This window comes from Camponotus floridanus, unplaced genomic scaffold, assembly GCF_003227725.1.
Source record: "Camponotus floridanus strain SB8 unplaced genomic scaffold, Cflo_v7.5 scaffold218, whole genome shotgun sequence".
In the NCBI taxonomy this organism is placed as follows: Eukaryota; Metazoa; Arthropoda; class Insecta; order Hymenoptera; family Formicidae; genus Camponotus; species Camponotus floridanus.
Window position 1 is genome coordinate 185,891 of NW_020229346.1, and position 23,871 is coordinate 209,761.

General features: G+C 45.4%; 2 protein-coding genes across 2 annotated transcripts in view; both read right to left on the reverse strand.

Moving 5' to 3' along the window:
- The window catches only part of LOC105249947 (death-associated protein kinase related), a 78,884-nt gene extending 60,981 nt beyond the window's left edge, over positions 1 to 17,903 (reverse strand). Inside the window, exon 1 of the mRNA XM_011255766.2 lies at positions 17,095 to 17,903. Coding sequence (XP_011254068.1) covers positions 17,095 to 17,228 — 134 coding nt within the window. The 5' untranslated portion in view covers positions 17,229 to 17,903. The remainder of the gene's footprint in view (positions 1 to 17,094) is intronic.
- Positions 17,904 to 18,454: 551 nt separating this feature from the next.
- Positions 18,455 to 23,700, reverse strand: LOC112637901 (mucin-5B-like). The gene is made up of 4 exons (XM_025408584.1): positions 23,532 to 23,700; positions 21,675 to 23,367; positions 21,002 to 21,359; positions 18,455 to 20,087 (listed from the first exon to the last, which is right to left on the reverse strand). Exons 1-2 carry the CDS (start codon positions 23,638 to 23,640, stop codon positions 23,114 to 23,116), a joined length of 363 nt encoding a protein of 120 aa, XP_025264369.1. The 5' UTR covers positions 23,641 to 23,700; the 3' UTR covers positions 18,455 to 20,087; positions 21,002 to 21,359; positions 21,675 to 23,113.
- Positions 23,701 to 23,871: the final 171 nt, after the last annotated feature.

The following is a 23,871-nucleotide window of genomic DNA, read 5'->3' on the forward strand; positions in this document are numbered from 1 at the left end:
AAAACTGAGGACGTTACCGTATTTATCGCGTCGCGAGCAACAAGTCGAGAGAGTTTCTCTCGTCGAAAAATACAGCGATCCGTCGCGGGACAATCAGATTCCTACGATAATTACATCATTCTTGGACTGCCCAACAATATCGATATGCAATCGCGAGAGGATCGATGAGGGGAAACGCGTACGACTCTGCGGGAGGGCGAGCGAGCCATCGCTGCCGCTGCCGCTGCCGCTGCCGCAGCTTCTCTATCCCGATAATCGCCATCTATTTATCCATACGGTGGCTACTTTAACGCTACACGTATATTATGTTAACAGAATTTTCTTCTCGACGCGCAAACGACCGCGGACGCCCAGTGCCTATTTAACGGTTGGCCGCGCAAACTAAGCGCCGGGCTCTTTTTACTCTCGCGCGATCGGGCGAACGCGAATCAGCCGCTAGATCGTGGGAAGATGCCGCGTAGTTGTAATTAGCAGCGCAGTCTGCCTCTCTCAAAGAGATGCCCCGACGATAATCCAAAAATAAATTACTCCGCGTCACGTGCGATCGATCAATCTCGTTTTATATCGCGAGATAAAGAATTAATAGCATGTTTTCTCGACTCACCTTCGCTCGCTCGCAGTCGGAATAAACGCTAAAGCTTCATCTAGATGGACTCACCTGTAACAAAAAGGAAAAAGTTGTCGTTAGTTTGATGCATCGGCGAGCGTTTCGCGCGAGGGCGAGGACGAAAGTGAGACGGATAATGTTGCGTTAGATGCGCGCCGCGTGCGAGGCTCTCGCTGAAAAATGGCGGAAAGCGCCGGCCAACGATGAAACGCCGAGCGGCGGTTTAATAATTAGGCACTCTTGCAATTATCCGAGTGCGAATCGCGGATGGGAGAGCGACGAGCGTCCCACGCGACTCGCAGTTTCACCGCATTCGGGTCATCGTCGCGGCTTGACCGTCCCACGTGAAAATATTCCGCGCGAGCGAGCGTATCGAGCGTACCGAGTGCGCGCCTACGATGTCAGGGAAACCGGTGTAAAGTGTCGACTGGACGTTTAACGAGACGTCCCACGGTGGCTCGAAATGTGTATATTTAACTCGCGTTTTTACAGTCACCCTCTAATCGCGCCTGCCAGCGCGATGCTTCCCCATTTATTCGATTAATTATTATAATTAAAACGAACGAGAAAACGAATCACGGGATATGAAATTAGGCTCCTCGACATTTTTTGCCTTCTACTACGACTATATCGCAAAGGATATTTTTATACTCGCATTAGCCGATTATACCGTAATAATAACGAGTAATAAAGTATAATCGAGGAAACGAGATTAGGCGAAGCATGAGAAACGGCAAATGCCGTTATTTAAGCACAATCGTTTTATCTTTGTAATTAATATTAAATTTTCCAACGCGGGCACAAATTCTTGATGACTCGATATCGGAACGGGACAGAAAGCTATTCGATTTGCGCGAGAGCACGATGCAATTTTTCTCTCGTCTTTTATCAATGAACCAAGTTTGCGGGATGGAGGTCGGATGTCGCGCGATAAAGGTTACCAGTTTCAGCCGATTGATTTAGAAATCGCCGCATTATCCCAAGCGCGACAAGCCGCAGCTGCGAGTCGTAGCGTCTTCCCTTTATAGGAAGAGACGTCTCCATCTTCTAAAACCGCACAAAGCGATCGCGACGGGTTTTGCTCGCTCGCCGCAAGTCGGTAAAATTGATTTCGAAATCGACCACGACGGCGGACACGACCGCAGAAATTTGTTGCAATCGATTCGCTGTCGTTGCGCGCGTTTAAACCCCCGCAATACAGGGCGATTAAAGTAAACGCCACTTAACGGCCGAGTCCTCGCGAAATCTTCCTTGCGCCAATGCGGAGAGTCGGTCTAAATGCGGCAAATTTAACGGCATTACCCCGTTGTTGCGAGACGGAATAATCGATGGAAACGACGGGGAGGTGAATGCAACCGAACCGACGCAAGAATCTCTCTCTCTCACGGCGGCATTAAATAAAGTGCACGCTCGCTTAAATCGAATCGGTGAAAATGTCAAAATCAGCGACGTGAGATTTTACCAACTTTTTTCAATGAGAACAATCGCAAAGATGTATAGTTTATCGAAATCTTGGCTGTCGAACGTATGCCTGCCATGCTCGCTCCAAATGTCAACGGTACTCGACTTTGTCGCGCGACAAGACGACGGAATCGTGGTCACCTTGCGATATCCGTGCACGCGTGCATTCGAAACAGAGAGAGAGAGAGAGAGAGGAACGTAAAAGTATCCGGCACACAAGCCCACACCTGGCATTCCGCGACGATGGAATGTCGAACTTGGTGGAAATAAACGGTCGGACAAGTGGGCGGTAGTAGCGCAACAGCGGCGGGGCCGATTTCTCTTTCCCCTTCGTATTTTTCCCCGACGTTGACAACTTTTTCCGGCCGCAGTCGGGGCCAGCAGGGTCCCGCAAAGTATCGTTTTACAAAAGTGCCATACGAGCCGCGCCGACCAAGACGGAGGGCGAACGAACACGGCCCCCGAGACACTTTCGTGCCCACCGAGTATGCACAGGTGTGGCCGCCGCCGGTTTACACCGCTCGATTTATCGCCCTCTTGGTTTATCGCCGCGTACCGAGAGACATCGAGCGACGACGATGCGCTAATATATATTATTCCTCCTCGTTCGCAAATATTGTTGGCGGCCGTCAATTTCTTTGTCGAAACAAAATTTTGATAGCTTTGTAAATTCCAACTTTTCGCGGGCGCGCACATTAGCCGAGGAAAGCCCCAAATTTTCGCGATTTGGCCCGCTGTTTTATCATTCAAATGTAAAAAGAGCAGCGCGCATTCTCTTTGCGATTAGGATATGCGTGCCGACGCGATTGCGTGCGAGACGCGAATCGCACACTCGTCAGCTGTCTCGCGCGCGCGCTCGCTCATTCGTTGCGAGGAATGTGCGTGTCGGAAGGGAAGAAATTCTCAGATTTCAGCCGACGACGGCAGTCGGGCTATCCGTGGTGTTGTTGCCAAGCTCGACCGCGGAACGAATGAATCTCGTTTTGGAGAGCGTTGCGTTTCTCAAAAAGTCAAATGAAACGAGACCGAAAAGTGGTCGGATACACAAGTGGAATAAATAACCGGCCGTAAACGCGCCGCGATACAATACGCAACGCGCTCACTTATCCGTTAGTATTGCGTCAAACCGCGATCGAGAATGTCAATTTACTCGGCCTAATGTCTTTCCGTCGCGTCGATCGCAACGCGCGATTAGAAATTGCAAAATGCAAACGCTCGGGAGGGGTATTTGGCGATCGGAAAGTATAGAATATTGTATAATGCGCGCGAATATATAGCGTACAATGTACGCGTACAACGTGGCGCAACGTTTGCGACAAGTGTGCGCTGCGTAAGCGCGCGCGAAATCTTGGGCGAGGAGCGCGCGCGATTGCGAAAATGGTCGCAATGTCGGCCAAATATAGCCTCGCGTGCACTTTCCTTTCGTAGCGCGCGCGCGCGCGCGCGCGCGGGAACGAAACGCACCGCATTCGGCTCTGCGTAACAATGCAATCGGCACTAGAGTATGCAATTGCACGACCGATCGTTATCCTTCAATTGTAGAGTAATAATACTCCCGGAGGGATACGTAAATACGAAACGCGAGAGAAAGTTTCACGTACTTTTTGACACCATCGTGCAACTAAAATTGATTACGGGTCGCAAAAAAACTGTATCCAGATTGCGCTTTCGTAACAACTTCCGCGAGATTGCGATAAATTCGGTTGGTTCGCGTAACGCTCATCCGTTACTTTTACGTAATACAACGCCAACGATAACGGAGCGTAACAAAAGTAATAATAGAGGAGAAATGTGTCGCGCAATTTCAACATTTCCGACCGTCCCCGCGCCCAATGGAGGGATTTTAGCGACGCTCGATTTACCCCGAGTGAGAAATATTTTCACGCGGCGCGCGAGCGGAAAAAGGGATTGCGCGCACGTTTCGTTCAAAGAAATCGAGAGACTCTCGGCTCGCGAGAGGCGCGTTCTCGGTCGATTGACCCGCATTACGTCGTCGGGGCCCGCTGTTTACTACCGCGTCAGATCGAATCTGGGACGGAGAAAGAGAGAGGACGGCGAGATATCGGACGATACACATCGGTGAACCATATCGATCGTCGTCGTCGTCGTCGTCGCTCGGCAACTGCCTCGCGGGCTCGCAACATGGAGTCGCGGACACGCTCGCCCTTGGGATTCCTGAGAGGCGTGGGTGAGCGCGTTGGCCTTTTTATTTGCGGTACGGCGATCCGGAGAGGCGATCGCCGCGGTTTACCGGATCGTTCGGACCGGATCGCGGCGCGCGCTCGCCGGAGCGTAACCTCATTTTTGCCTCGCCGGCCGCGAGAGCAATTCGGATCTCTGTGCGGATAGGATATCTACTCGTCTCGTGTTATAAATCAAATTGGAGAAATATAAGCGAAAAGATTGAGATGCAAATATATAACGTCTCGTTAAGAGGACAAGATATCCGAGGCGTAATGAAAAAAAAACGGATACATTTATATCGCTACAGCGTGTAAACGGTCAGTTTGCGTCGGAAGCTGCGTGGATATAATCTCGGGAATCGATCCCGCAGCGTCTCGCAAATGCGAGAATAATAGGCTGCGAGGGGGAAGAGCAGCAGGTAGCGACAAATGTCTACCTACGGTGAACGGGTCGAACGACTCTCTCGAGAAACAATAACAGCTCGGCTAATACGTCGCTCTCTCGCGCAAGAGCCGACACCGCGCGACAGAATGAAAAAGGTTTAATGCGGCGAAAAGTTCCCGACGACGACGATGGTATGCGAGCCGGCGCAACTTGTCCCATTCTCGTCTCGCGCAATTCCTTCTTCCTTCGTGCGCGCAGAATGGAGTCGCCTCGCGAAACGCGTAGGCTGATTACGGGCTATAATCGCGCGCCATGTAATTGCGCCGGTATAATCGAGGGGACGCGCGCGGAATGAAAAATCCGCTCCATCTCGTCGTGCGGTGAATTTCGCGCTGCATTTTGCGCGGCTGATCGATTACTCGGAGCGATTCTCGACGACAAACGATGCACCCGCGGACGCGAGAATGACTTTTTCTTCCTAGTCGACGAGAGAGAGAGAGAGAAAGAGAGAGAGAGAGAGATGGTCGGTTTTAAATTTCTAGTCGATATCGAAATTATACAATGTTGCCTAAAGGAAGCGAATAAATGTTTCCGATTAAAATATACGTCAATTTATATACGAAAGAATCGAAGCGTGAAAAGAGTCGATGCGATCTTGCGGGGTATTTTGTTTAACGTTCCAAATGAAAAAAATACTTTAAACATCTCTCGCTGAAATGAGTTTCCTTTTGTACGTGTCGACAGGAACAAGATTATTCCCTTTCATTTACGTCACAAATTGCGGCGCGCGGCGACAAAGTGGGACGCGGCCAAACGAGCGCGCGACATCCAGACGTCGGGTTAACTACTTTCAAACGATTTCTGGATACGATCGGCTGATTGCGCGATACGCGATAATCGGCCGCATCTGCGAGAACCAGTCTGCGCGCAAAAAGACACCGTCCGTTATTCGCGAGAGAGAGAGAGAGACTTTCTACCCGTGCGACGACTCGAGTCGGCGATAATCGCCAACGGGGAAAAATAGATAAACGAGGAAAGACGATTTATCGATTCGCTCCGACTGCCGGTAGAATTTCCTCGCGAGAATCGAGAGATCGCCTTGTCGATTAAAAATGACAAGTACGACTATTCCGGGAAATTGAATCCGCGGCAAGCGTCGTAAACGCCGACGATAAACGCGCAACCAGAATCGGACGAAAGAGACGGTAGAGAAAAGGACGACTCGCAGCGGCGAGTTTCTTCGTTAAGAGACCCTATGCGCACCGACCTCGTTACAACGCGGTCGCTCCCCTTCGGTTTCCGTTCGGTTAACCGTAAATTACAACCGCGACTGGTGTGTAACGAGCATAATGGCGACGGTAGTCGGGTGAAGGTCGGCCAACTCGAGCGCGGGAAGCAAACGAGCGAGCGACAGCGAGCAAAGCGAGAAAGGAACGCTCCCTTTTTTCCGCCGGAAAAAATCAAAGGAAGAAAAAAATGTGTCGTCTAGCGTCGGAGGGAAACAAACGGAAACCGCCTTCTCGATGTCCCGCGCGTGTCGAAACAAACGTGTCGTCTCTCGAGTCCTTTGCAAATTATCGCGCGACAACTGTCGCACCCCTCGCGATTAACTTGCCTCCCCTGTTTTCGAGTCGTTTCCGTTGCGTTTGACGACGACGGTGACTTTAACGCTCGCATTGCGGACGAGGTTCATTGCAAATGCCATTAATACGGTAATGGAGTCTGTAGCGCGTTAATAATAAAATATCGCTCCCCTTGGGTTTTGTGACATTTTTTTTTACACATTTCCCCTCTAGTTTTCGGTACGTTAATTGAGACAAAATGCGCGTCGAGCGTCCAGTCGAGTCTCTCGAGGGAGCCTGTCGTTCTCATCGAGCGCTAAAGCGTGGGAGTGCAAAGAAACGTAAACATGTGAAAACATTCTCGTCTCCGAAATGCACTCGTGTATGTATGTCGAGAGCCGAGACGCATTTTTCACTCCGACCCGCTCGTGGATCACTCGGCGTCACCTCGCGAGGCGCGATTCGTATTCTCGAAAATCAGATTAAAAGTTTCGCGCCACCCACGCCTCTCTAACGCAAAGACTGGTTTTAAGGCACGCTTAACGCGCAAATATATAAATATATTCATTGACGCATTATTCGTAACCGCCATTCGCGGGCGCTCATTTATTTAAGGTTTTAAGGACGCGCTGCTCTTTTCAATAAATCTTTAACAAATATCCCAAAGTAACCTTCCGCTTTATGTATTCACGCCAACGCGCACAATACGTTTGATATTATCGGATCAAAGAAAAAAAGAAATCTCGCAATGTTTATCGCTTCTTCCCGAAATAGAAAGAGCGTAAAAGAGAGAGATTAAAAGCTTAAAAGCTTCCGGAACTGTTCCTCTGATGTAAAAGCGTCTAAAAGGCTGGTCTAAAACCGAGGGATTAGTCCGGGTAGGCGGTTTTAATCAAGTGAATCGAATTGAATTGTTACAGAGCCGACAAATCCCCGTCGACAAGTACAAAGATACCCGTCATTGCTCGCTTGTTCGAGAATCCTCCCCGAGCCCTACAGTTTACGCATTGTTCGAGAGAGAGAGACGCTATCTCGTTACTACGACGCACTCAAAGTTGAGACAAAAGGGCCGCGTGGTTCACCGCGATCGAGATAAAGACTCGAGAGAAAGAGATAGAGAGAGAGAGAGAGAGAGACGCAACAAGAATAAACGCAATGGGGGAACAACGCATTTCGCGCATCGCCAGACATTGTACGTATGAATGGAGCCTTTAGCCGCAAAAAGGAAAAAGCGGAGGAAATACTGGTCTGCGACAGAAAGGACGGACGAGAAAGTAAACGAAAAGAAGAGAGAAAACGGGAGAGAGATAGATTCTCGGGCATCAATTACCATTCACCGCCAACGATGGCGTCATGGAATATCGTGTCGCGCGAGAAAGCCTAATTGTGTAAAAATAAAACGCAAGCGCGTACACAATTTAAGTAAAAGTATCCCGAGACGCGCGTGCGACAAGAGACCGACGTGACGTTAACTCGCTCGCGCTAAAACGCGATGAGCGTGGCACGACATTGGAACGTGCAGCGAGAGCAGGACGACGTAACTCGAGGATCCGGCAAATTCGAAAGTTGTTGCGCCTCGGAGTCGAATCGACACTTTCCCATGCGACGACGGGGCGGCAGAAACCTACGAGTATCCCCTAAGCCAAGGAATCGTGACGACACAATGGAGCGCGAGCTCCGTGATCTGGGCCAAAGGTGTCCCGCCGTAAGGGATCGTGACTCATAGATCACCGCGATATCGCCAACGATCCGACTCGTCCATTCCCCCCCCCCCTCCCTCTTTCTCTCTATTTCTTTGGATTCTTTGCGGCCAGGGTGTTTCGTAACAGCTCGACACGCTAGTTCTCTCCTCGCGTCGTGATCCTAGTCGCGTCGTACATCACTCGAGCCGGACGTTTTTCGCTCGATTAAGATTTGCCGATTCAAAGATACGACGGGTCCCGCTTCCCCCGAGCGCGACATTTTTCGCGACAGACTCCGCGGTTCCCTCGAGAGTTTCTAAAGCCTCACCCCGCATCGCTCGTCGCTGAAACGACAAAAGTCGTGACTATCGCGGCCACGACGACGTCTTATTAAGAGCCCTTCCGCGAGCCTTCCACGATGACGGCGATTATCACCGATGCAGATGCTGCCGTTGATAAAACGTAGCGCCTGTCGAGGCGTCCCGTCGCCTTAATTATGTTTATCGGTCCGCTCGATCGGAACGCCGCGGTCTCGCGGCTCGAGTCTCGAGAGGGAAAAAGAGAGGAAAGAACTGGCCGAGGGGAAAAAAAAGCAGTCGGTAGATCCGATCCTCGAGGGCGAGAAAATACCGCGCGCGACGATGAACAACCGCCGTCTTTTCCTCTCAAGGCCGCCATCATCATTGGCCGCGAATCGATAACTGTCGCCGGATCGCGTCGCGAAAGAGAGAGAGAGAGAGAAAATTTTACGTACGATAAATGTACATTTTTTCCCGCTCTCGCGAATAATTGGCGAGCAACGAGCCGATTTCCGTCCAGATTTCAAAATCTCTCCCGTCTCTTTTCGAGAAAAAAATATAGAAATAAACTCTCGGATATATCGTAGTCACGAGTAAGAATTAGCAACAACGCAATTTATCAACGTTACGTCCGAAGGAAAGCGAAGAGCAAACAAAATAATATTGACGGAGATACACGTCGGTATTTAAATCGAAAAACGCATCGTTCGATATCCAAAATAAGCACCGTGTGCTTACTCAGCCGTGGTTTAACCAACCAAAATAATGTAGATGGAAGGTCCTCCGCCAACGCGCGTCCCGAAACCCATAGAATTCGTCGACCATCGTCTTTCTCTCGAAAGAAAGAAAAAAAAAAACACGCACGCGCGCGCGCGAGAGAGAGAGCAAGAGAGAAAAAGCTTTGTCATGCAAAGTGAATAAATGCGGCTGCAGAGACGCAGGAAGCATCCTTAAAAGCCCAACTGCGCGCGAGGTCTGGTTGCACAACGACGAGGACTTTGGGGAGACAGCTGTTGCTTATCGAGAGAAGCAGCTGGAGTCTCACGGGACGTTTTCTATCCCGAGTCGTCGTCTCGAGAATAAAGAAAAAGTCTCGCGGTGTCGGTTATTCGCCGAGAACAAAATCGTTCGATAACCCGTTCGGCGAATATTCTCATGTTTCTAGTTTCTCGAAATCGATCTCGAGAAAGTTTCGAGGGAAATTTCTTCCCATTCCTAACGCGCGTCAGTTTATTGTGCATTGTATCGAGTAAAAGCTATTAAGCGAAACGTCGTTTACGTCGAAATATGACGATCGAAGATCAAAGATTCCTCCTCTTCTTCGAGTTAATTAAGAGATAATCAACTCGTCGGCGTAATTGACGTACTTGACTCGATATCACGAGCGCGATGCGCATATCGATAACTCAATATTGTCAACCGTGCAATTAAATGTTTTCCCCGTCATCTCGCTCCTCGAAAGCAACACACGCAGACTTGTCCGCTTTCGAGTCGCCACGCGACAGCTGCTGCATCGTCGCGCTAACAATTGAGCAAACACAACGGTACTCTCGGATATAATTTCAGATGCGACATAATTTCTTTCGGAGTCTATACACCGACGCGCCGAGAGGGGATCTAACGTAAGCTACATGTGCCAGCACAATGCCGATCGGCCGCGTATGGCACGTTTCGTCCCCCTCGATAAATATAAAAGGGCCACGATTATTCGAGACGAACGCGCCCCGTGATCTCGTTTTCTCCTCTCGACGGAAGGTCGTCTTTGGCGATCGGATCGCGAGATGCCGAGCAAGTAGGCAGACGTAGCAGTCTGTCGTGCTAATTGCGAGTGCCGTTACCGGGTACGTTCCAGGTGGCATGCCCGTTTCCGTCGCGTTTGTCGTTCAATCTCGCGGATCGGATTTTTTCCTTCTCTCTCTCTCTCTCCTTTGAAACGATTCCTCAAAGTGACCGCTCCAACAGAAAAATCATGTTACTTGTCCATTCAACTCAGACAATATAACCCAGGCAATATCTCGCATGTGCTTCAACGTACGTCGTTATCGCGTGCAAGGGTGTCTTCTCGCATCTGTGCCAAAAGAAATGATCTTTTATATGCCGAGATACGACGACGCGTTGTCGCAAATTGAAAGACGATGCGGTTTTATTCGTCCCTTTGATGTCTCGATACGCTCCTGGTCTCAAACCATTTTTATCGCCTCGAGCGTATTTTATCGGCGCGAGCAATAATCGCGGGAGCCATTAATAATTCTCGTGGACCTTTATGCGGCGAGACTCGGCTCCTCGGCAAACAATAATATCTGGTACCGACGCGGCGGTCGAGCGCTTCGAGGAATGTCACGCAATACGCGCTATCGGTCAATTACGAAGCGCCGGATGTTGTAGAAATTTAAACACTCGCTGTCGGGAGACGGCGATGATCTTTATGGTATCAGGTTGGGCCTTAGGATACATATACGAAGGCGTATATACGAGAAATATACGAACGCGCGGGGAGCGAGGCAAACGAGACGAAGAGAAGCAGAAGAGAGAGAGAGAGAGAGAGAGAGAGAGAAACAGCTCCGAGAGGAGCGAGTTTGGCGTGGGTTGAAAATAGCCCGTGGCCGGGCGGAGCATGCAGAGATCGTCCGCTATGCACTTGCCACTCGATATTTATACCCTTATAGGTAGAAACGTTGCGATACTTTTACCTTTAGCGAGATTGTACGACAAAAGGACGATGCTCGTCCGAGACCAAAGATATACCGGGGCGCATCTCGGAACGCGATTCGCTTTACTTAAGGGGACGCGAGTATTTATTTTCCACGGGGATTCCCTTCGTTTCGGATACGTAACGCAAAGATTTACCGTCGTCGCGCCTTCCACCGGAAACCGCGCAGGGGAGGGTGCCATCTTCCGTTCGTCGAAGTGTGGATAGAGAATATTAACATGTATGGGACGTAAATTACAGAGTATAAAGCTGCCGAGCTCTATCGCGTCGCGAATCATTTTTGCCATTTATCCGCAAAGTGAGATATTTGCGCGCAACGTAATAATATTATAAACGTATACTTGAACTTGTCCGCGAGGTTCGTCGAAACGTTTTACACACGTTGCTTGGAAATTGTCAAACAATTTTGATCAAAGATACGTACGTACGACTCGATTATTCCGCGGAGCATGCGACGAGCATTTTCGCCGATTGAAATGCGCCGATGACTCTCGAATACCGTTTTTCCGTCGCGCACAATCATCTCTAGATGACTGGATACGCGCACGTTGTATCGGACTCTGGCGTGTGTGCGCAAACGGAAGAATTTAATGAATAAATCATGCAAGAACACGGTATAAAAGATTAAAACGCGCTTCGACGAGGATCGCTCGAGCCTTTCAACTCTGTCGAGAAAGACGACGTATTTGCGATAAATATCGAGTGATTTTGAATTGAACCACCGTAAGCAAATTATTATCAGCCTCTCGAAATAAATTGGGACGACACGCTGTGCATTTTGTATGCGACGGTAAAATAATATTTAACGTAGGAGGCAAATCTATAAATGAAACGCTTCTCTCTCTCTCTCTCTCTCTCTCGTCACGAGTATCGATTATGCGGCCAGAATCGCTTAATTCGTGGGAACAAAACGGCGCTCCCTCGCCACGAGTTTATTTACATTCGTTTGCGACTCTAACGTTCTCCAAGGCGGATACAGTTGTAACGTATTTATTTACCAGAGTCCCTTACACCGCGTCCCACGTTTATCGCGTCGACTCGACGATCGAAAGAGTTCGCGGACTGTTGGCGACGTTGGAGTCTCGCGCTCCGTTTATCAGCGATTATATACTGTTTATATACGAGGGGAGTTGTGAATATATACGAGCCTTACGCGCGTTAATGAAGAAGGAAAAGAGAGGAAGAACGAGACTCTCGAGAGAGAGATCGAATCGCACGGCGGGAGCTCGCGCGATTTCCGTCCTCGCGAGAAAATTGCGCAACGCAGGATTCTTTTTCACACGTGCGATAATTTGTACGTACGCTCGGCTCGGACCCGATATCCCCGATGCCCCCGGTGTCGCAAAAATAAACATCGGCGCGATGCCATGCGATTGAGATACGCGTCGCTGGATCCGGGCAAAAATGTAAACGCGAACGCGCACATAAATTATACGTAACTTTTTGCACGCGCGCGCGGTGCGACTTGATCGCCTCGATAATTAAATTTCAATTTTACGCGATGTACGTCCGCATTGATGTACTCATTGAATCGGATGCTTTTGTCCATTTGCATCTTTTGCAGCAGACGAAATGTCGATCGCGCTAATAATAAGTAGAAAGCAGCTCGATATTTTCTTCCTTCTACAAAGTTTACATTATCATCATGCTACTTGTCAAGAAAATCAACTTTTTCTCATTGTTATTGCCTCTCTTTCCGCTTTTCACGATAGCTTTTCAAGAAGCGAAAGGAGGAGAGATGTAGAGATTCACCGCGCATAAAAGCACATCGGGGAGCCAAGAGAATCCGGTACCTTTGCGCGCAAACTGCACCGAGGAAAAGAGGTCTCGTTCGAGGTACACGGACGCGTCGAGATAATCGTTGGCATTATGAAATTATTCCCGCTTGCGCGCTCGCCGGGCGAATCTCGTGAGAAATTCTAGAACGCGGCAGGTGTTTGGCAAAGAGACATAATCGCGGCGGCGATTATTATCCGATACTTTTTCTTCGCTCGACGTCGCGCCGTCACGATGCGCTATCACGCGCAATGATTGACGGTTTGCATAAATCTTGACGGTGCTTAACGCCATTCAGGAAGGTCTCGGGTGCGTCCAGTCGTTAAGAACCAAGTTGCAACGCACATACAACACGCACGACGCATCAAATGTGCAAATTGGAAAATTTTCAAGACGGACAATTTAACACTTTATTATTTGCAGTAAATTAATGTACAATAGTCGCTTGAGATTATTTGCACGAGAGAATGTGACACGTGTTGCGTGTGTATTGTGACGTATATGAGCCGTTTACTTTGAAAGGGGCCTAAGCCCATTTGTCAATTATTTTTTATTATTTTTAATTTTATTCAAACGCAAACTCTTAAATATCTCAATTTAAATATAAATGGACTTAGGTCACTTTCCAAATAAACGGCTGATATATTAAAAATACTTTGCTTGGAGGAGATGTAGAAGAAAGAGGGAGAGAATGGGGAAGGGGAAGGGTTGTAACGAGTCTTTTTCTAGTCGCAGAAATATATACAAGCCATAGATAAAATGTTTAGCGACTTGCCGATTATCGGATATTATATCTGTGTAACGCGTTAAAGTTTGTTGAGAATTTACGGTTGCATATTTCCAGCGTTCTTAACGCGATATATATATGAGATTTATACGCACAGCCGGTTAATCGTTAATTAGCGCTATCGCGATTAATCTCGAACCTCGTGTTTTCCCCGCGCTTTCGTCGTTTCGCTCCATTTGCTTTTTTAGCTCCGCAATCTCGCACAGAGGCCACATACGTGACCCAACACGACCGGTCATCCGTCCGAGTGATCGAGTATAAAACAATGTAACGTATGCGATAATTTTACACGCAAATTAATTTCCCGTTTATTTTCACGAGCCTCGTTTTTTCCTTTGCATTTACGCAATTGAGACATTCCATTCTTTCCGTAATCGACATTGGTGACCCTATTGACGTATCGCGTTGCAAGCTGACTAATCTTACGGCATGCGTGCAATTAAATACGTGTGTCGTACGTATGTATGTATCTCGCCAATTTAATAAGCTCATCGCGGACAGAAAATTGACCGTGCTTCAAATATATGGACGCTATCCGAAAATTTTTTCCGCAACTTTTTTTCCAAATGTGTTCAATTGTTTATTGGCGATTTTTGGTTTTAGCCAAAAATTTTAAACTTGTACAATTTTGGAAAAAACTGTTTCGTGATCTTTTTCTCGTTTCTTCCACCGACCGATACCTTTGGAAGAAGAAGAGAGCTGCGGGAGTCCAGGCGAGGTCATCAAAGAGCGAGTATCGAGACAAAGTCTCGACCTCGATCTCGCGGCAGGAACACTTTCTTTCACGAAAGAAGAGGGTCTCGAGAAGCGAGGGTGGCCCGAGGCCTCTAGTCGAATGAAATGATCGCGCCGTGAAATGTATGAATTATGATATGGTTATGTGTTATAAATAATATATATTAAAGAGAAATTCGCACCGTCGTTATTGTCGTTGGAGATGAAATAATTTAGTGTCACCTTTTCTTCTATCGTTGAATATCAAACGCAAGAAAACATTAAAAATTGCGCAATCCTATTAAACTATAATCCTCTCTTTCTCATTATTTTGTATTCATCGATCACGTTTCTCTCTCCTCCTTTCTCTTTGCACGGATAAAATTTATAAATGCTTGTTATTTTTCACACATTTTTAAGACATTAAAAGTGATATATTTCGCTACATTAGCCAAATAATTCTCATATAACGAAAATTAGTAAAACAAATGATGCTAAAAATATCGAAACAATAATAGAAAATATGTTTCCCATTAAAAGTCGTTATATTCTTGTAACGCGTAACGACCTATTGCAACAAGTGGCATTATTATTCTGCGGTATAACGCTAAAAAACCGTAGACACGTGTGAAATGGTTCCATAACGAGCATATTCCCGTCGATGTGCGTGAATTAACAAGCGGTTACGCAAGCTCGATACGCGAACAATCTGCGAAAAATTAATTAAAGGAGAATCACACTAATTATAAGAGGGAAATACAAGCATGTTTTTTTCAAATACGCACATATCCTACACGTGTAATTAATTTTAGTATAACGATTGAATGTAATTGCACCTATGATACAAAATGTGACGACGCGATAAAAGTCTGTTCATCTTTGTTAAAACTTTTAAAAAATTTATCAAAATTGATTCAATTTACTACTTGAAATACATGAAAGCTATAACTGTGTTTATATGTTATTAATCTTTTCGATATCGTGAGACTTAAATTACGCGCAAATAACTTTAATGATATTTTATCATATTAAGATAATTAAATAAAAAATTTCAATTTTTTAAGACGCACTAGACTTTATCGATGATATTTTTGCTACGACGTACGTGTGTATATATATATGATAAATACATAGAAACACGTATATGATATATACATATTTCAAAATCTCTCAAGATTGCGCCTCCATTAAACCTGCAAGTGATTTCATCGAGTCACGCGCGTGTCACAAAATACTAATTACTCGCATCTCACGTTACTTTGCACGCATCTATCCCCTTTAATGATAAATCGCACGTTCACGCTCTCATACAATAGCATTAAATCGCGTCGCGCACAATCGGATAATTCGTTTAAGGAGCGAGACATTTGTGTGCGTATGTATAAAAATATTATATATTGTTTTAATATAACATGCAAAAAGAAGAGAGTGAAAGTGAGGAGAAGAAGAAAGGAGGAGAGGTAAAAGAAATATAATTTTTATTTTACTCCAGATTAGAGTAATATGTGTAAATGACATTTTATTTTTACCTTTTACTTTCACTTTAATTTTAACGTTAACGTCAAGTCTAATTTCAATTTCAATTTCGCTGTAATTTTATTTCAGTTTTTGAATTGGCTCGTTTTGATTTATTTAGCTCGTTAAAATTTATTTCCGTAATCTTTTCTTTGCCTGTCATTTTCGATTTTAGATTCTAAATTTCACTTCTAGTATTCATTTCATTACATTACGTTTATGTTTTTATATATCCATCAATGGTTATAACTTTGACTATTATTGTAAAGCTTGCAATGCTGAAAGTTGCAAAGAATAAATAAATAAATAATAAAATAATATAATATAAAAGAGTATTATAAATTATAATATACATATTATTTTTTATTTAAATATTATTCTTTTAAGGAAAAATATATTTTGCTGCTACTTTTTTCAGTATATAGTATATACCAGAAATGAAAGTGCAATTGAAACCCCCGACATGTTCCATTTTCTCCATAATCTTTTGTTGCTCCACTTTGCGTATAAATTTGCAATCAATAATCTCGCGACATCGAAAACTCCGCGTCATCGTATCGAATAAGAAATACAAATATATTTTTCTTATCGGCCTTTCTCTTTGCGCGTATCTATCATCGACTTTCTACACAGTCTCAGTAATTTTCTACATCTCGACATGTCATAGATATAATATCATACTTGATTTTATTGTAATACGAAATGTATATTGCAAAATATATATTAAACAGATTTGAAAACGTATCAAATTTTTTCTTCTTACCGTTACAAATTGATTCTTAAAATTTCCCTTTTCAGATTTTAATAAATTTACTTTTTAAATTTACATTGACACTTTTTTCCGCTACTACTTTATTTACTCAACACACGTTTCATTTAAGAGAATTGCGAAATTGATATCAATATTATCTTTACCCATCAATGCCTTGCGTTTCTCTCTCGTGCCATTTTTTAAACAACTATGTGTTATCTCATTGACAGAATATATATTCGTAAATGTGCAATTAAATAAACTAAATATCACTCGTTAGCGGGAATGCCATTAAACTGTCGCGTTAAATTTCTTACGCGGAATTTGACGATATCGTGCTATCTATGTATAATATAATACGAGTATATTGTATCAAAGTTGATAATAATAGCAAAAAACTATACCAGCGTTCATTACAGCTATCGAGTCGAGCATAAATATTGATAGACATCGAGAGCACAACACACACAAAAGAGGATGAGCTCGACCTCGAGAGGCCATCGGAGTCGCGCAGGTCGGAAGCGGTCTAATCCTCGTTAGGTTACCCGAAGACAAAGACAATCCGGGGGGGAAAGAGAATGGCGAGATCAAGAGTAGGGAGGAAAGAGGAGAGAAAAGTAAAGGGGAGAAGAGAGAGAGAGAGAGAGAGAGTCGTAACTTACCGTGCGAAAGGCTGTTCCTCGACCTCGTAGAGCTCCTCGAGGGTCTGTTTCGAGAGAAGTCTCTCCAGTCTCTCGGGCGTGGGAGCGAGGTGCCCCGGGATGCTGGTAGTCTCGAACAGGCTGTCCGCGGTCATGGCCGTTGCTGCCAGGGCTCTTGTCACAAAAAAAGTTGAATCTCGAAACTGCAGAAAATTCCAGAAAACCACGCACAAAAACCACGTTGACGATGTAGAAATCCCAGAAAGCGATGCACACACTGAGAGCGTTTTTCCCTTGCTTTCTTTTTCACTCACAGCCAATTCTCTCTTTCGATCGCGCGATTACGATATAAACGCGAACGCACGCGCGCGCTCGGAGCATTTCTTTTCGTCAACGTCACGGAGCACGAAATATCGCGTCGCTATCGCGCGCCGATCAGGTTAGGTTACGTATGTCGAGGCCGTCAAACACATATCGACGTGTCGAGAAAAAGAAAAAAACAAAGAAGGAAGAAATCGGATCGACCGAATCGATCGTCCAGCGAGCACTCCGGCCGCGCGCTACCCGTGTGAAGTTTGCTGCCCGGCGTGCGTGCGCGCGCACGCCGACACTCGTCTCCGAAACGAAACGGGCGATCGAAACAAAACACGTCGTGCTCCTTCTCGACGCGTACCGATCGCAGCAGCCGGGGGCACGCGCTCTTAATCTCTCGCTCGACCCTTATCACGCACCCGACCGCTCATCGCAACGATTCACCGACAATTGAACCTCCCACGGCTCCCACCGTAGCGTGCGCGCGTCGCTCTCGGTCTCAGGTCTCGTCTCCCCACTACGGCGTACCGACGACTGACAACGACGAGCGACTAGCCGAGACGCCGCGGAGTGGGGGCGCTGCGTGGCGGGGTGATCGCGGCGCCGAAGACGACCGAGCGCCGACGAACACGGCCGAACGAATATACGGCGCGTTCGAAAATGCGCGCACGGTACGTTTACTTCCTACTTTGAATCGCCGAGAGAGTTCGAGTTTACAATTTTAAGCCTCCTGGCGACGATGTATAAATCCTTAAAGATCACGGGTCATTATTAGTCAATCGATATTTCAAATATAACGTAAATAATAAAAGAAATTAAAGTTTATTATTTTTTACCTCTTGCATTGGATTAATATCTAATTTCTTTTCATAAAGTCACAAATTTTATATATGTTTATAATCGCGCAATTGTTTCGTGTCTCCTTCTCCGTTTTGTCAATTATATATTATAGAAAATTACACACGCTTATAATTTTTCTCAATCCCTTTATATTTAGATTTAATATTTAAACGGATGTAATTGAAATACATTAACGTGCATCCGAAGAAAAATTGAGAATATTGTTTGATATTATTCAATTGCCATCGCGTCCAACGATAAGCAACTTTATATATTTATCTGCAATAATTATCTGTACAATAAATTAAACGAGGGATGTATACGCAATAATAGCTCGTACAAGGTATCCTTCGTTTTAAATATTTTACAATTACATCCAGCACTTGATTCGAATATGCGAGCATGAGCGTGCGAGAAAGACGAGCGTGAAACTTTGCGATAGCCTCTTAAGAGAGTGTAGCTTATAAATAATTTATTACTTTCCGGCATTTTTGGTCTTTTGAGTTTCGCGCGGACTCAACTAGACGGGCGTTCCGCGTCTCTTCTTCCGCGTCTTCTTCTATCCTACGATCCTTGCATCCTCAAAGCTTAGCCGTATTCAAGCTGGTAAATTGAATAGCTCACAGTCACTGCCGTAAACGGTCCTCCTTACCTCGAAGTAGCAAACAAACGCGGAGCCGAGAGGCCTGTAAAGCATGACAGGATCTTGTCAACCGCCGGTACATGATTATGGCGAGCGAGCATGAATAATGGAATGCATAATTTATCGGTTTCACGGCGAAAGACCGGTACCGCGATGCGGGGAGAGGATAGAGGGGCATAGAGGCGGAGGGTGGGAGCGGTCAAGGGGACGAGTATATCGCGGTTGCAACTATGCGCTCGTATTTTATACATCCTCTAATAAGCCGATGCAGTTTCCGACACTTGAATAAATCAAGCAATCTCGACGAGTAACCGCAATGCCTTCTCGCTCGGATATATTCTATGACGTAATGTACATTTTTATATCGTATAGCTATTCAATTTGGATGTTAACGCGACAAACGGGACGAGCCAAGACCGGGCAAGGATTAATCGATGAATCATTACACGACATTCTTTTTGTTCTTTTTTTGCTTTCATTGCAGAAATGCGTCTCTGAACACGTTCCGGAAGATAATGCACGTCGGTATGCGCAACGCGAACGCGCGGTTATGTTAATAAAGAAGAAAAAAAAAACAATTACAAAATTTATCAAACATTACATACATAATAAAACGATGGCGTGTAGATAATGCAAAAATATTCACGATGAAGAAACTTTGGCCCCGTAATGATCTTCTTTTTCCGCTTCATCGATGGAAACAAATTCTTTAAACTCTCCACGCTTCAGACACACGTGTAGGACATACATTTGTCACGCTCGCAAACATCTTTGTGCTTTCGGCACAAATTGCACATGTCTATATAAATTGTGGCACAATGAATGAGGAAAAAAGTGCAAGAATATATTACGTCGGTAAAGACTCGGCTCGGTTGTCGATCACATTTCATTTTTAATCCATCGCTATATAAATCGTCGTGGCTATATCGCATTCATAATGACTAAGGAATGCGAGGTCTTCTTTACCCTCTTTACATCTCGCTTCGTCTTCGTTTCATCTTATACATCCGGTTGCGCGGTCGAAAAGATTCCGAGAGGTGATGGGCAACGTAACGGCTGTCGTGAATCCGGTGACAACGACGATGCAGGTGATTCATCGCACAGCATGCTTATCGTCCCTCGTGCATTTATGGGCTACTTGTACATTTACCGAGGTGCCGATCGGCGATTGGCGCACGTTGGGAGATTTGCCAAATGCGGAAGAACAAAGACCTGCAATCTGACAAATACATTGTACATTTTCCTTCTTTTCAAAATTATTTAATTTAAATGTGCGTATAGGAATTACATATATATATATATATATATATATATATATATATATATATACTACATTATATTCAATTTAAATCGAAAGAATATCTCGGCACATGTGAAATTATACACTTGTGCATTCTCCAGACATGGGTGTTGCGTATCTAAATATTTTTCTTCAATATACGACCGTCGAGTCGATGTAAATTTCACAAATATCCAAGTATATCATTATTGATTGTCAACATTGACGACACGGAGAAATAATTAACTTGAATCTATCATTTAACCGTATTCGATGCACGTGCGGGAAACTTTTTCGAGTCTGTCAGTGCGACGACAAGTAATATCTCTAATGACATTATTAGGGCGTGCCAAGTTTCGTTACAAGATGCCACCGTTGGTATATTAAATGTAGACATTAGTCAGCTAATGTTTATCGGCCAGAGATGGAGAGCGAGACGGTAAATGTCGGACGCGAGATCTTAATTGGACCATAATTCATCGGCGGTCTTTCTCGCGGTAGGTAATGCCGCGTGTCGCCGTTCTTTTCTCGGATCTTCCCGCGTACACGCATGCAAATGAGATACGCAGATCGTGACGCGGCTCGAATAAATTTCTCTCTTTATAGAGGGTAAAATAATAAAATAAATACTAACGCATAGAGATCATCTTGGGCGGAATAGTTTGAATCTGTCATATGTAAATGCGCGCGCGACCGATGAATGTCTATTTCGTTGTACGCTCTCGAAATATTCCTCTGAGAATTTGATTTCCAGAGATTTTTCGCAATGTGCTAAACGAATATTTCATCGATTCGAGCCGAAACTTGAGAGGGGGAGTCCGACAGTCTCGAACGTGGCTAGAATCGGTACCTACACGGACGTTTCCTGCCGGCCCTTCCGGCGCGCGCTTGACAAAAAGCACGCGCCTGCTTTGTTCCGTTCGTTCGTTTTCGTGACCAAGCGCCGATCGCCGAGGTCGCAGCTTCCGTCGAGGTGTCCGAAGGAAACGCGATGCCAGGAGAGAAGAGAGGAGAATGGAGGGAGGAAGAAATTCCCGGTAACTTTCCCTCCTACGCGTGAATGGTTCGTGAGAGACGAGGAGAGAGAAGATTCCCCCATGCTAGCGATGGGATCAACCGTGATTTTTCATCAATTATCATTTAATCGTCGATAAGGTTCTCCTCCATCATGGTTACATTGTATTTTATTAGTTAACATTGCGTCCTTTTTTTCTGCAAAATTTATAATTAGCATATAAATTTCGAGTATATTTATTCATTACAACATAAAACAATAAATTTACGAGATTGTTATAGTCTCTTTTGTTTGAATTGAAATGCAGACGTGAAAGATTACCGAAAAGTTATTTAAATCGTCAACAAAGCGTAAACGAATAAACGTTATATATAAGTGAGATGATGTATTCGCAATTTTAAATGTATATTAATCTTCCTTGTGTCCGTAAACCCTTTTTGGATATTTATTAATAATCTCCGACAAAAAGTGAATACTTGCGGCTGCAAGCTATGTTTATCTCAATATCCTACTTCAGCCGTAATCTTGATCTGTTTGAAACAGGTTGTAAATCAAGCACTCTGATCCTAAACGTGCATTTGGTCCTCGGCAGAGTCCATATTTCAAAATGTTAGCAGCACGCCGTAAATTCTCAGTCCCGTTGCTCTCTGTCGTCCTCAAGCCACACCATTTTTTGGTCATATTTGTTTTCTCCTCTGTCCCTAAAAAGTTGATCGAAAGTTCATTACGATAGCGCGTAGAGCGTAGTCCGATTTCCGATGTGTTCCGTCACCGAGAGAATTGGATCGGTACCCATCGCTACCCGAGGCCCCGAAAGGCTGGCGAGCCTTTCTAATCCGTTGGGAATGAGTTGATGTTTTCGCGCCAGCTAGTAGATGGTAACGGACGTGCTGCCTAGCAAAAGGGGCAAGGACGACCGAGGCCGACCGAGGCTGGCCTCGCCTGCCTCGCACGGGAGGAAGTCACGGAAAAGAGAGAAACAGCCGCACCGCCCCGCCCCGCCCCGCCCCGCTCGCTCGCTCGCTCGCATCACCACCGCCGATCGGAGCGGACTAACAGCAACGACCGCGCGCGCGTGGTACGAAGACTGGCTGGTTTGTATGCGTGCGCGTGGTTACACGATGCCACCGACACCGGATCTCGACAAGTCGTGCGAGTTAGGAGCAACGTGGGATTTTGTCAAGCGTTGCATCGCGATGGAATTTCGCCCTCTCGACCGCCATCAGCGAGACATTTCCTCTCGACGGGCGTAGAGCCGCGAGAAAAAAAGTCGTCCTGTGGGAAAAGAAATAAAGGTCGATAAAAATTCGAAATTCCTCGCAAATCTTACCTTTCCTTTTCATAATTAACCGCACCCGGCTCTTGAAATTATTTGCCAAAGACACGCGCCGCGTTAGGTCCCTCTCGCCGTGTCTCTCGATTAGTAGAAATGCACCATATGAAAGTCTACGAGTGGGGCGGCTTCGCTTCAGGCTTCAGTGAATTTGAAATGGAATTTAAATGGCTCGCGGTACGATAAAGCTTATACTTGCGTGTTCCTTTTACCTTTTATCGAGTCCTGCAGTTCTGAGTAAGCGAATGCTAAACAGCGAGACGCGTTTATCGTACGGAATGCATGTATACGCAGGTGCACGAACGCAACGTCGATGTACGCAAACACGTTTGAGGAATGTATAATTTATCCAATTTAAACTATATCGTGGTATTCTTTTCTGACGATCGTTTTTATTTCGAGACGTTGACACAAGATGCATTTGCGTTGAATCACTCGCAATTAATTACGCATAGTACATAAAAGAGTGGTTCCTAAAAGCACATTTGTATTAATGAAGCTCGATAAATTTCGCTCGTTTCCGCATCTCATAATCAATTCTTTTCGCCTGTTTATTACACACAAGTCACGCGGACTCTTTTATTAACTTTTGACGTTCTCGTTCTGCTTCTCGCAAAGTTAATGTCTCACTCTGGGGCAGTTGTTTTCCCTGATGCAGACGCCGCCGTAATTATCCCGTACGTAGCCGTCCTCGCAGATGCAACCGCGAATGCAGACTTTCCTCCTGGCGCAACTCATCTTTTCCCACTGATCCATATTCTCGCACGTTTTCTGGCACGTCCGATCCCCGAAACACTCGCTATACTCCTCGTGTTTCTCGCATTCCACGGAAAGAAACGTGTCGAGATCTTGATAGCTTTGATAATCTACATCTAGAGAACCAAAAAAAAAAACACTTTCTCTAAATGATATATATTAAGAAAAAAACCCGTTATACTTTCCGTACGATTGAAATTTCTCGCTTGGGAATTTCAATCTCGTACGAATTTGCAAACAACGTAAAAGAGAAATGTGTGTTTCAAACAATACAACTTACAACTCTCACCGACCTTGCCGACATACACAGCGTCCAAATCATCGGAACAATAAACATCGGAAAGAACAGCGAAAGCGAAAAGCATGAATCGCGCTTCCAAGAATCTCATTGTGTCCTAGGTAGTTTCGAGGAATATGTGAGAAAAATGCGTGCACCGTTGGACTTAAGTACTCTCCTGATATCAATTTGGTGCACCATTGATACCAACGAGTTTAGTTTCCTCGTATGCAGATTCTCGATATCGACGCGACGTGCTATAAATCGCGACTAAAAGGTCGTTAGATATACTTGGACACAGGAAGAGGAAAATACATTCATTTCCTTTAGCTGAAAGTCGTAA